General features: G+C 41.3%; 1 protein-coding gene across 1 annotated transcript in view; it reads right to left on the bottom strand.

Annotated features, from left to right (window-relative positions):
• Positions 1 to 621: 621 nt before the first annotated feature.
• The window catches only part of znf536 (zinc finger protein 536), a 322,643-nt gene continuing 309,780 nt past the window's right edge, over positions 622 to 13,484 (bottom strand). Inside the window, exon 9 of the mRNA XM_079554661.1 lies at positions 622 to 668. Coding sequence (XP_079410787.1) covers positions 639 to 668 — 30 coding nt within the window. The 3' untranslated portion in view covers positions 622 to 638. The remainder of the gene's footprint in view (positions 669 to 13,484) is intronic.

Consider the following 13,484-nt stretch of genomic DNA (forward strand, 5'->3'; position numbering starts at 1 on the left):
TGATCAGTGCTGGCGTGAGACTACTGCAGAGTGTGATTGACAGCTGGCAGGTGCCGGGTGAATGAAGTTGTCAGGCTGGCTCTGATCACCGATGCGTCGCCGGAACAACAGCTGAAGGCTCAGCTGGACGCGCGCCTGAACTTGAAGGTGATCCTTTCGCTTACTTCTATTTGAATGAGTGGGTCTGCTCTCCTAGTTCTGATATGTTCAGATGGTTGCGTCCTTTGTTATCTACAACAGGATGTGTTCATATCTACTTAATAGTGAACTCAGTGCGGTTCTCAAACCCAGAGCCTTAAGGCTGCGAGTTCTAACCACTTCCAGAACTGCTCAGACCTTGTTTTCCCCCTTGCCTCATTCTCCCGTCTGACAATCCACCGATCTCACCCTTCTCCCTAATCAAATAGCTGACCAGACACAGTGCCCAAAAACACCCTTCTCTTGTCCCCTCTTCAGATTGTCCCAAACGCTGCACTGAAGAGTTTCAAGAGAGAGTTGTTTGCTGTCCCGCTCTGTGGTGCCTGCGGTATCTATTAGAGGACCCAGGCAGCGCTCTCTATCACGGATAAGACACCAGATGTTGCTTGCATCTCCACTCATTGCCGACGTAATGGGCCTGAATGCTGTAGTTTGCGACTTCACTGGCATCCATCCTGTGCAATGTGGCTCTGAAGAAAAAAGAAACAGGGGAGAGGGACACAGTGAGCCAAAGCAAGAGAGAGGGAGAGAGAGAGAGAAGTAATTATCTCCCATTACCACACACTCTTTTATTCCCCCCAGCAGCAGCAGCAGCAGCGGAGGAGAGGCTGGCGCAGAAATGACAGCTATCAAAGTAAAGATGGGCGTTGTGTTTCGGCCGCTGAATGGTGATTCACTGTCTGCCTCCACTCTGTCACTGAGTTTGTGTCTATAGACGACGATTAGTGTGCGTAGCCATGCGGTCTTTTGGGGAAGTTGATAAGAAATCCGACTGCATTGGATTATGTGTTTTCTTTGTGTATCATAATTTTGGCTTTGGTAATAATTCCCAGGGCATGTTTTAAGTAAGCCACAAAACCTTGCCTTGGAAAACCCTAACCCTTTGTTAAAGTTTAAGATGACTATTCACCTTATTCAGCCCCGCCCACATTTGTGGTGCAAACATTTCCTGTTTGGTGGTAGCACTTCCCATTTCAATTGTGGTCAATCAAAGAAAGTGACTAAAGTAAAATGGGAATAAATGGGAAGCTCAAAGGAAATACATTTGCGTGGCCACAGGCTTATTACATGGCATGAAAAAGTGATTATTTTTCGTGATATTTTCATGTGCTTTCTGTTGTGACTCTGCATTAAAGGAATAGGCATCCTTTTTTCCATCTGAGATATGATCTTACCTGAGCTTACATGAGTTGATATGTACCTGTCTGGTCTTTACGCGTGCACTCAGTCACACAAAAAGACCACAGATGTTGTTAGCATTTAGCCTCTCCTCCTCTCCTCTTAGTTAGAAGCGACCAAGCACTTCCATGTTTTCCCTATTTAAATACGGTTACGGGAGTAGTAACATGATCCAAGTATAGTTACACTACTTTAAACATGTCGATTTTCTAAGCGGATAAAAAGGGGTTCTATACTGTAAGGTGTAATAACGCCTGAAGAGCACTTTAACGTCTGCGTTGTAAAGTGAAGATATTACTTGTATCGTGTAACTTCTCATGTAACCGTGTTTAAGTAGGGATCACGTGGAAGAGCTCGGTCGCTTCTTTCACCCCTGTTGGGTCCGTAGAGGAGAAGAGAGGCTAAATGCTAACAACAGCTTTGGTCTTTCTGCGTGACTGATCGTACGTGTAAAGACCAGACAGTTACGCATCAACCAGAATCAGAATGGAAAAACTGCGGCCTGTTCCTTTAATGGTTTGAGGATCTGTAAAGAACTGATGAACTGTCAGAAATGTCTCATGTTGCATCAATGTCATACATTAAAGCCAATGTCAGTTTAAGTTAGACCTGCAGTCTGGCCATGAACACAAGATGGCGCTGCCCACCGCGAGTTCCTGAATAAGGTGAATATAAGGGCTGAAATCACTATGTTTTCATTATTGCTTTATGTGAAGATAAGGAACTTTCTGGTATGTGGCCAAGTCCGTATTGATGCTTTTCATGGTCAACCCTTGCCAGGAGCAGTGGGGCCTCAGTAGTTTTTTGTATTAAATGTAAAATGAACATTACCATTAAGAAATATCATCTATCATATAATTTTAAGAGGAATTAGCTAAATGTCTATATCAACAGTATAAAATTGTAGAGAGAAGATGGGTAATGATTCTTACCACGGGTGCGTACCTCATATGTTCCCCGGGTGTGATTTTTTTTTCCCGTTGGAGAGTTGGTAGCTACATCAACCAATCATATTTTTTTTTGCAGGTGAGTTGGTACAACAACCAATCACAAGTCATGAGAGTGAAACGTTATACATAAATCAATCAGCTTAAACCTGCCCTGCCCTAGCCACTAACCTTAAGGGCAGTGGGCTGTTGGCTTATCTTAATCAATTTAAGTGGGGGAACATAGGTACCGGTGAATATATGTTTTTAGCACACCTCAAAAGCCACATGAGGTGCAGTCTGTAGGTCAGTCTCCTGAACATCATTGAGTATCTGTGGATACTGGACCTCCAAAGAGGAGTGCGTGCAAGACAGCTCTGAAATCTCTCAGCTCTGGAGGACTTTTATAAGGAAGAAGGGGCAAAAATCCCTCAATTTGGAATTGACCATTTTATTGATCTGGGGTGCCTAAACTCCCGCACCCCTACACGGTAGCTTTGTGCTGTTTCGATCCAAAGGAGGCCACTTTGGCAGCGATCTGTATGTCATGCACAACCCTGGCCCCAGCAGACGACGCATAAATCTCCTATTGCGTGTCGCTGTTATCGCGCTTCACATTTGATCTTGGAGGACGCGCTCGCAGACAATCAAAATCATAATTATGGATACGGTGCATCGAGGGGGGACACTTTAAAATGTTTCCGAGGTGACCAGCGCTCATCTATTTATTTTTATAGGGGTCTCAGCGTCGGCAACAAACTTGATTTATTTCCCTGTGCTTTTAAGGGTGCAGGACCCAGACATTCAGAAGCAAAGTGGGACGCTGCTGAGAATTTCAAATGCACTTTTAATACATCCCCCTCCTATTGACGTTTAGATGCGAATCTGTCTTTTTTATTTCTGTCATCGCAAGCTTGTATGTGTGTGTTGCAACATTTGTCCGCCCAATCGCGTGAGGATTGAGAGGGGAGGTATGGGTAGGGTGGGTAATGGTGTTTTTTTTTTTCTTTTTTGTGACAGCACCCTGGGTCTAGAGTGGCAATAGCAGAGGATTTTGAGATTGATCTGGTCTGAACTGCACACACACAAGCCCTGAAGAAGATATGCTATATGGATCGCATCCATCCCCCTCTGCTTGCCCTCCCTCCATGCAGCCATTTGATTAATGATCCAAATATGTGAATAAAAATATCAAAACAACTCGTCAAACCCGGGGGGTGCTAGCCGCTAAATGGCTTCAGGAGGGAAGAAAAACTGGAACATTGGCACAGGAAAACGATAATGTTCTTTCCCTGAATTTGTCTGTAGTTTTATTGGATTGTCTGGAATATATTGTAGACTTTGAGTAGATTTGTGTTTGCTGTCGTTTTTATTGATCCAATGTTCATACAAGCAAAAAAAAAGACGAGCTAAACATAGGATGCAACTTTACCACCTTTGGACTTCATAAAAAGTTAAAGGGATGTGACCTGTTCCTGCTCACAAGAATGCGCTGTTCCTAGTAGGCTGTGTGTGACTCTGTTTTGGCTCAGCAACAATGATCTGGACAGGGCCTGTTTGGCCAGCTTTCCCATGGTGAAGTGGACAGTGTTACCTCACAGGGAAATATCTCGCACCCGAATCACAGTCTCTTCAGTCCTGCAAGACTTGAGAGTTCCGTACCAGGTCAACTATCATAAATGCTTCATCCACAAGACTGTCGGGAAGCTGAACTCTCAGCTTTGTGAAGGGTTTGGGAGGAGAAGAAGAAGAAAAAGAAGAAGAAGAATTGACAATAAAGCAAACAGAACTGAACTAAATGTTGATAAAGGGCATGTGTCATGATTGCTAGGAATAAGTATAGAGATTTGGGGGAAATGTTGTTTTTCTTTTTCAACTTTGTGAATTGTTTGGTCATCATGAGAAGGAGTTTGGGAATGGGAGAGTTCAGCTTCCCAACAGCTTGGTGGATGTAAAGTCCTTCAGTCATTTGGACTAGTTTAAGACTTCACAGTCCTTTTTCTGATGACAGGACTTAAGGGGTTTAAAGATCTCTGAAATAATCCTGGAAAGCCAGTCGAACGAGCATGTTCCAGATTATTGTTGTTGAGCCAAGTGTCCATTTACACAATAACACAGTCTTACAATCCAACGCAGGAGTTGATGGTTTGTGTGGATTAGTCGCTGGTCTGGCTCAGATGGCTCGGGCGTGGGAAACTTGCTGGAGGCCTTCAAGCAAAAGGGCTTTATAATTGAATGCAATGTAAAAAGTTACTTGGACTGACTTTGTTTTTGTTTGTTCATAGTGCAAGACCCAAAGTTGATGCAAGTCGCCGTTTTCAAACTTTCTTTACTTGGGTGTTTTTTCCCATACTCTCTCTACTGCCTGGTTAAGAAACCTGATATCACAACACAGTCACAGGATGTTTCTTTCAAAAGCCACAGCGAAAAAGCATAAAGATACACTCCCATCTGAGGAAAACCCATTTTTAAAAAGCCGGAGACAAAATTAACCTTTATTAACAATCCTGTGAAGTTCTAAATTGCATCTAGGGCTTGGCTGGCTTGATAGTTTGGTGTTTGTGCCTGGCCCCTCTCCCTTGGAAAGCGCATGTATGCTTAATTTACAGTGGTGCTACTCTTAGCCCCCCTCTAACAACACGGACCACTAATTGACATTTTCATTAACAGCAAATTTATGTTCCTATTTCTGTCTGTGTTAACGACCATTTCCCAAGGAGTGCTTTGGGCCCTGCTAATGGACATGGAATAAAGGCGGAAACTTGTTTAATTATGATGGAGAAATAGGTCATTCTCGACGTCTCCTCCAGAGTGTCAGCGCGGTGATGGCTCGAGGTGGCACTTGATTGAGATGTTGGGAGAGACCGAAGTGAAAAGGACATCGACTGCTATAAGTATGCTTTGCTATGAGAACTCTGATTGACGGAAAGAATGTCTTGTGGCAAGGTCTACATCTTAATAAAAAAGTCTAACATTTTGTGTCAGCTGCCTCATGTAAAGACATAAAAAAAGTATAATACTGTACTGTATATGCCACGTGCTTAAGTGGCAACAGCTGCACTTTGTGGTTTCCTCAAATATCTGTTGTTTTCAGGCACTCAATACCATGAACTTTATTCAAGATGTGGAGATTAGTCACTGGGTGCTAATGGCATTGAATGATGGGTCAAACACAGATGAAAAGCTCTCGTCAACTGAAAAATGTTGGTCATGTCATTATTAATCAAAAACAACACAGTATTTCATTTGATACAAGACAGATACTTCACAACAGGAATGTCTTGGGTTTGATACTAAGATCTTTAACATCTTGTTTGCAAGAAAAAAGGAAGACTGTATTGATGTCGCACTGGAGAAAAGAAGCCAGGCCAGGAAGCTTTTTTTTTTTTTTTTTTTATAAATCAGCACCCCCTGCTGTCACATTTCAACACATTTTACAGTTTAGATGCTTCATATACAGGATTATAGACAAGAAATTTGGAATAATCTGCCAGAAATATCTGTCAAAAATATCGGCTGTGCATATCGGCAATGGCCAACTAAAATCCCAATCAATCCCAATTAGTAAAACCCATATTGGTTGACCTCTATATGAAACTATTGTCTTGTAGTAGAGTAAACTCCTTTTTGCACCATAGACACAAAGCAGGAAGTCAGAGGCTAAATTAGCACAGTGTTAGCTTAGCAGTCCACTGTTGGTCTCAACCCTCTATCTTGCTGTGATCTTTGGCTGAGACCTGCTTCTATTTAATTTGGTGCAATGTGATTTAGGCTGCTCCAACAGCTGCCCCCACGACCCGGTAACGGAAAAGTGGAAGAAAATGGATGGATGGATGGATGGATGGATGGATGGATGGATGGATGGATGGATGGATGGAACAATCGGGATGTGCGGTGGGGCTTGTGAGAGACATTTAGGCAACAGCAGAAAATGTGCGCTTTAAATATTTCCTTATAATTTTAATGTCCATGGAGAATAATAATCCGCACGAAATTAATGATTGCTTAATGGTTCATTCAGCGTTGCGTGTTGTCCATAAGGGAAGGATAATGACAGCAGATAGCATTATAGGGCCCTCCTCTGACGACAGTAATAGAGACGTCAACAAAATACCCACTCTGAAGAGACGACACTCATCCTCTCACACACACGTACACACAGGCACAGCAGTCCACTGGAGATGCACGAGGGGCCGACATGCGCATAAACAGTGAATTAGATCAGCATCATCCCCATTCAGTGGAGAGGATTTTATTTGCAAGACCACTCCGCCTTCTGATGGTCTTATTGGAAGAGACGGTCAGTCCGGAGGGATGAACGCCACAGGGGTCATTCTCATGAAAGTGTGCCAATGTAGACACGCTTTGTTTTTTTCCTCTACTGTTGGAATAGTGATTTTTGGTCAGCCATTTGTGTGTGCCATTTGTTGAAGTGTCTGATAAAACAAAACAAATTGCATCCATTCATACAATATGCTTAAAAAGGGGGTATTATGCTTCATGCAGTTAAACACATTGTTATCTCTATCTTACCCTATGTGGTTTAGAAAATACAATATTGATCGAAAACAACAAAACAAGCATCGCAATATCTCATTATCACTTCCTGATTTTCACACTACCCTTCATGCTCCCCTTTGCTGTGCAGCTGTTTCAATGAAAAGAAGAAGTAAAAAGGTCTGTAGTCATGGACTTATACCTGAATTTTAAAGGGGCTAGATACAAGTTTGCCATTTTATACTCACTACTGCCATTTCAGGTCATACATGTAACTGCACCTTCTATATTAAGGTCGTGCATGACAGCACTTCGGACCCGAAGTAACAAATTTTTGATTGACAGTGCAGGATTATAGAGGCAGTTGTGGTGACTAGGTCTGGGCTCAGTCTACACATTAGGACAGGGCTGGAACATGTAGGGGGAGGAAAATACATCATTTTAACATTTTTAAGCTCTGTATAGTCCCTTTAACAGTCATATTAAGTCCATTACGTCAGCGGCCTAGCACCATCTAAAATAAAAAGCATAGTGTCTAAACAAGACTTGGAGAGATTAATTCATGCGAGCTGTACATCCAAAATGCTGCTGCTCGAGTCCTGACCAAAACCAGGAAATACGACCACATTAGTCCAGTGCTCCGGTCTCTACACTGGCTTCCTATCACTCAGAGAATAGACTTTAAAATAGCTCTGCTTGTGTGTAAGTCTCTTCATGGTCAGGCACCAAAGTACATCTCGGACATGTTAGAGCCGTATGAACCACCTCGGGCTCTGAGATCCTCAGGGAGGGGCCTCCTGGTGGTTCCCAAAGTCACCACCAAACACGATGAGGCTGCGTTTCAGTTTCACGCAGCAAAAGTCTGGAAAAGCCTCAGTGAGGACGTGACACAGGCCTCAGCTCTGACAATGTTTATGTCCAGGCTGAAAGGACACCTTTTTACTGCTGCCTATGGCAATTGATTGTATTTTAACACATTTTAAAATATAGATATACATAATTTTGTTTTTTTTAATGTAATTTTTAATGTATTTTTTGTGTATTTGTTCATGTAATTTTTCATGTAATTTTTAATTTAATTTTTAATGTAATTTTATTGTGTTATAAATGCTTTTTATTGCATTTTTTATTGTGTTTGGGTGTCTGGTGTTGCTGTGAGGCACATTGAGTACATGTATATGAAATGTGCCATACAAATAAGTCTCTTCATTGCCTTGCTTACGTGGGACCTCGGGAGTTGTTAGAGAACGGGAGGAGCATTTTGGCAGCTGAGTGAGTCGAAACCCAGCTCCAGGTTTTTTTTTATAAGAGAACAACATTGTAACATGGTAAAAAGCTCTAAAAAATAAATCTTTAGAACAGGGTTTATCTCGAAAGGATAACAAAATATTTTACAGATTTTATCAAGTTGACTAAACCTAATGTGCGTATGTTGGTGGGGGAAACCTGAACACCTACACTCTGCAATAAATGCCAAGACAAAGTGCATTGCATCAAAACCTTCTTGTTATAAATCACATAATCTCTGAAGGCGTCCCATATCCATCCTGGTTGTATTTGTCCCTGGTTGAGATTGCTTCCCCGGCATGTTGTCTGCATTCTTGTAGCTGCTACACACTTGTCTGTGCACTAATGGGAAAACAAATATGGGATATTTGTCTAATTCCGGAGACAAGGACACAAAACGCTGTCATGAGGAGGCATCAGGCAGCCCAACGCATTCATCTCACTTTATATGAATAAGCCACTCTCGCTCATGCACCTTACTCATGTGGCCACAATTATCCATAAATTAATAAAAGCTGACTGGTTATTACTTGGAGGGAGCGGGAAAGAGAGGGGAAGAGACAGATGCGGAGTGCGGGGATATTAAGGGCCATACAGTGAACAATCTCCGCATAATTAACAGGAAGATAAACAAAACATAAATTTGGATATTGCATTTATTTGGACTACCACTCAAATATGCGTGAACCACGTTCTTTTAATTAAAAGATAAATCTATGTGACATGCTGCTTCCCAGTTAATTATTCAGTGCTGTACAATAAAAACAAAACCCATTAAATATGCCACGCACTCTATTTCTCCATTAACAGTAAAAAGCGCTCATCCTGGGGACAACATTTCAGATTCAGCTCTGCCTTGGGTTTTTTTGTTTTGGTTCACCGCTTCTTTTCACCCTTTCCTTGTTTCTATGGCTTCCGTGCAGATCACAGCCCTAACTTTTTGCTATTCTAAATATTTGTAAATTACTTCTTTTTTTTCGGTATCTTTCAATGAACTCACAAACATGCCATTATGTTTCCATGTATTAGTTTAAAATGGGACAATGCCCATCAGAGTTTACAAGTAAATATGCCAGAGTTCGTTTTCTAGCTCCTAGCAGCTGGCTGTAAGACTTTTCACAAAGCTACATGCATTACCAATGGTTAATAAAAGCAGTTCATACAAAAGAGTCTGAGAGAACTGCCTTGAGAAAGCTTTCCTCAGAGCGTCTCCATGACTGAATATTTACATTGTTTCAGGGTATATCCCTATCTGATCAAAATAACACAATCTAACACAAAAAATCCTAACTTTATTTGCATCCTTAAAGTTTCAATCGAACTTTATGGATCCAAATCCCCAATGCAGGGGCTCAAGTTACAATTTCATTTAAAGAAGAAAAAAGTAACTTATTTACCATAATAAATCCTTTCCGTCGTTCCTCTGGGGGTAATACAAGTGTTAATGGGATGATTGGGGGGTGTTTCATCTCCCCCTGTTGTCTCTGGCCCGAAAACTACAATTGCAACTTTCTTGCCTCCGGGTTGGAGTCACCAATACACACTAAGGGAATCACGAAGAAGAAGCTAACAGGCTAGCGGGCAAAGCTAACTGTGGGCTAGCGCCACTTTAGCTGTGTTTACAGCTAAGTTTGAGTGAAATAAATTATCTCCATTGTGTAACTGGGTTGTGGCACAATGTACATCATTCTCTCCCTTTGTCTTTTCTGTCAGCGTAGTATTTACTCTCACGGACAATTAATGAGTAAAAAAAAACGCAACATGCTACGACGCCTGCAGTGGTGCTTATGGCCTCTAGAGGCATGAGCTACTTAGTTAGAATTTCCAATCTTCCTACTCTGCTTTTTGATCATGTTACAGTCAATTCTAAACCAGTTTGATTACAACATATATTTCAATTTTTCTGTATAAATTCTGAAGTAAGTAGTAGTAGTAGTAGTGACATTATTTTTTTATTTCATGTATTTTTAAGTGAAGAAAATGGATGAATATAAAACAATCACATACACCATGTTTGAGAGGTAGAGGTTTTATTGCAGAAAAAAACACCAGCGGGAAATGTGTAAAGATACATAGGACTGTTAGGCCTTCAAATGCATAAAGTATCTGCCCAACACATGTGTATAATAAATAATGAACCTCCTTTAAATATATCTAAAAAATATATTAGAGTTTGCAGCAAAACCCCTCATCTCAGGGCTTCACTTATTTTATTATTATATTTTTTTTTTATCTTGGGATTGTGGGCTAGGATCGTAAGCTGAAATAAAGTTGCGATAATATTATTTTCTCACTAGCACCAGTGATTAGAAAAGCGGCGTGTTTAGCTCGGCGAGGATCAAAGAGCGCGGGGACAAAGGGATGGATTATTTTGGGCTTACAGCGGGTAGGGAAAAGCCAATCTCGCACTCAGAAATGGACAAGGACAACTAGTCACAGAGGAAAGACGACAATCGGTGTTGATGATTGCCTCATATCGAACGGGGTGACGAAACCGCCCCGGATCTGCATGCTTTAGTGAGCTCCAGAAGTCACTGGTGCCAACACGGAATGGTTTGGAAACTTCCTTTTGTCCCAGCAATTCATATTCAGTTCCGAACACGCGTAAATGGATGCGTACATTCAGAAAAAAGGCATTGACAATACGCAAGAGTCGCAATGTGCACTATACAAAGTCAACCAAACCCTGTGGCGTTATATTTGTGAGCAAAAAACCTCAACTTCAGCCAGAAATAACTTATATGCAAACAACACAAGAATAATACAACATCACCTTGTGAGTACAAAAGCCAGGGTGACTGAAAGTAACTGCATTGAGGGAAGGGTCACTCCTAAACAATCACCTTCTTTGCATTTGTGTTTGTGAATAAGGAGTTTTCCTACTTTTAGGTTTGTCAACTTTCTAAATTCAAGCGTACGACATACTGTATCTTCACAGTCTTCTTTCATTCATAACCTCCTATAATTCCTCCATCCTTTGACACTTACTCTATCCTCTCCTCCAGGTTGTACAGCAGTGGTCACTAACCTGTAGTTCGGTAGTTACAGCTCGCCACCCCTGGGCAGAAAGCTCTTTTTTATGGTCTTTGTGAAACAATTCTACAATGCTGGTCATATAACTTCTGTACATGGGCTTTTCGTGCACTTAATGATTGAGAATTAAATACATTGAACATAATCATAAAGTAGCTCAATCTCCTTCTCTTTTTCTGCCATGTTTGGTGGTGGTGCTTAGTTATGCTAGGGTGGCAGCAAAGTCAGGTATGAAAAAGTTATTATTTTTAGTGACATTTTCGTGTGCTTTCTTTTGTGCCTCTGCATTAAAGGAATAGGCCACAGTTGTTCCATACTGAGATATGTTCTTACTTGAGAACAAACAACAGCATTTAGCCTCTCGTCCTCTCCTCTATGGACCCAAACAGGGGTGAAGTTAGAAGCGACCAAGCTCCTCCACGTTTTCCCTATTTAAATACGGTTACGTGGGTAGTTACACAATCCACGTATAGTGACACAAAATGAAACCAGCCATTCCGCCTTTGCTCTGCCAAACCCCTCAGACCTTGGAAGCTATGCAGGGAAGGGCCTGGTCGGTACTTGAATGGGAGACCGTTTGGAAACACCAGTAAGCCTGGCGAACGTAGTGAGTGAGTGAGTGAGTGGTGGTGGTCGGAGGGGCCGATGGCGCAGACTGGTTGCCTCGCCTCCGTCACTCTACCCCATGGCAGCTGTGGCTACAATAGTAGCTTGCCACCACCGACTATGAAACCGATGCATTAATTGTATTATTACTATATTGTAAGGCGTAATAACACCTTAGGAGCACTTTGACATCCGTGCATTAACAGTATACAAGTGTTACATCAGTATGGAAAAACGGTGGCCTATTCCCTCAAAAGAGACATATCACAGAAAATAGTTTTTTTGTTGATTACATTAAATCTTATTCAGTCAAAAACATACAAAGAGTACTATTTTGATTCCATCAAGCAGTTTTGAGTGGCAGTTTCGGCTGTTTCTTGCACCACTGAAAAACTTTCTGTCCTATACATTTTTAAAGCCCATAATCCCTCACATTCTGAGCAGTTCTCAAAGTGTGTGCATCACTGTGCCATGGATTTGCTAAGTTCAAGTTAAAGTGAATGTTTTGTATGTTTTAAAATGTGTCCTGCAGAGGGAGCTCCCGGCTGATTCGAAATCCTGACCAGCTTTTCTTTATGTACCAATGAGGGTATAAACATGTAATTGCATTCTAATACATTCAGATACATACTTTTGATTATGTCCCCATAGTGGCTCCTGAAGAGGTGGTCCGAGTTGTGACCCTGCATATAAAGCCCCAGGGTGTTCCATCCCTCCCTCACTTCCACCTCTGTGTGTGTGTGTGTGTGGTATCGTGCGGGAAGATATTGACTTTTTCTCCAAGTCCGGATCATTTCTCTTTATCAAAAAAACATTAACAAAGCTCCCCACTCGCCCCTGTAACTCCCAGCCTCCCTTACACCACCAACACACACTTAACAAAACACCATATTTAGTTCTCCTCATAGTACCAGCAGCCCCCGGCACAACAAAGTACAATCTATTTCTCTCTCTCTTTCTTTTTTTTTTTAAGCTCAAGAACCTAGCGTGATTTGTACAAGATCAAAAACAGTCTTTACTTTCAATGATTTATGTGGTTTTTGCCCCTTAGGAACTGGGCCCACATGAATTCAAATATACACACATAAAGAATTGTTTTGTTCAAAATAAAAGAATAAAAGGTAGCATGGTTAATTGGGGATGTGAAGTTTGAAAGTGATGATTATTTTAGCTTCAAATGCAACCAAAGCTCAAGGAAAACTGGGGCATTGTATAAAATGTTAATACATCACATAAATCACAATAAAATAGTTTAGACAAAAGTGAATCTCGTGACATATCCACCACAAAGGTATCGAGGCTGAACTTCAAGTGCATGTTGCTGATTGGATCAAGCGTGCCTTGTTTAAGCCAATCACAAGGCAGCCTTAGACCGCAGCGAAACAACGCGTTATAATGATAACGGAGTGCCATATTTGGTTAAAAGTCAAGACTGTAAAGATGGAATTCAGATCTCTTGACAGTCAAGCTTGTAGCAAAGTAGTTAGCATTGACGGAACTATTATGGTGATGCACTATAACCCCCATTACAAATAATATCTGCTATGCAACTTACAATGACCATTTGGTTCTTCACATGCTTTTGTCAGCCTATTCAAATTGAACTCTTTTTTTAAGTAGTAAAAAGTTGAGTTTTTAAGTGTCTTCTTTCCCCCATATGTGTGTTTTTATGCTCTTTTGCAAATTACCCTTTTGTGACTGCTTGATTTGTATGGAGTTATAATTACATTTCACACGTTGTCCCAATTGTCTGGAGTA

The sequence above is a fragment of the Gobius niger genome (assembly GCF_951799975.1).
Source record: "Gobius niger genome assembly, chromosome: 4".
In the NCBI taxonomy this organism is placed as follows: domain Eukaryota; kingdom Metazoa; phylum Chordata; class Actinopteri; order Gobiiformes; family Gobiidae; genus Gobius; species Gobius niger.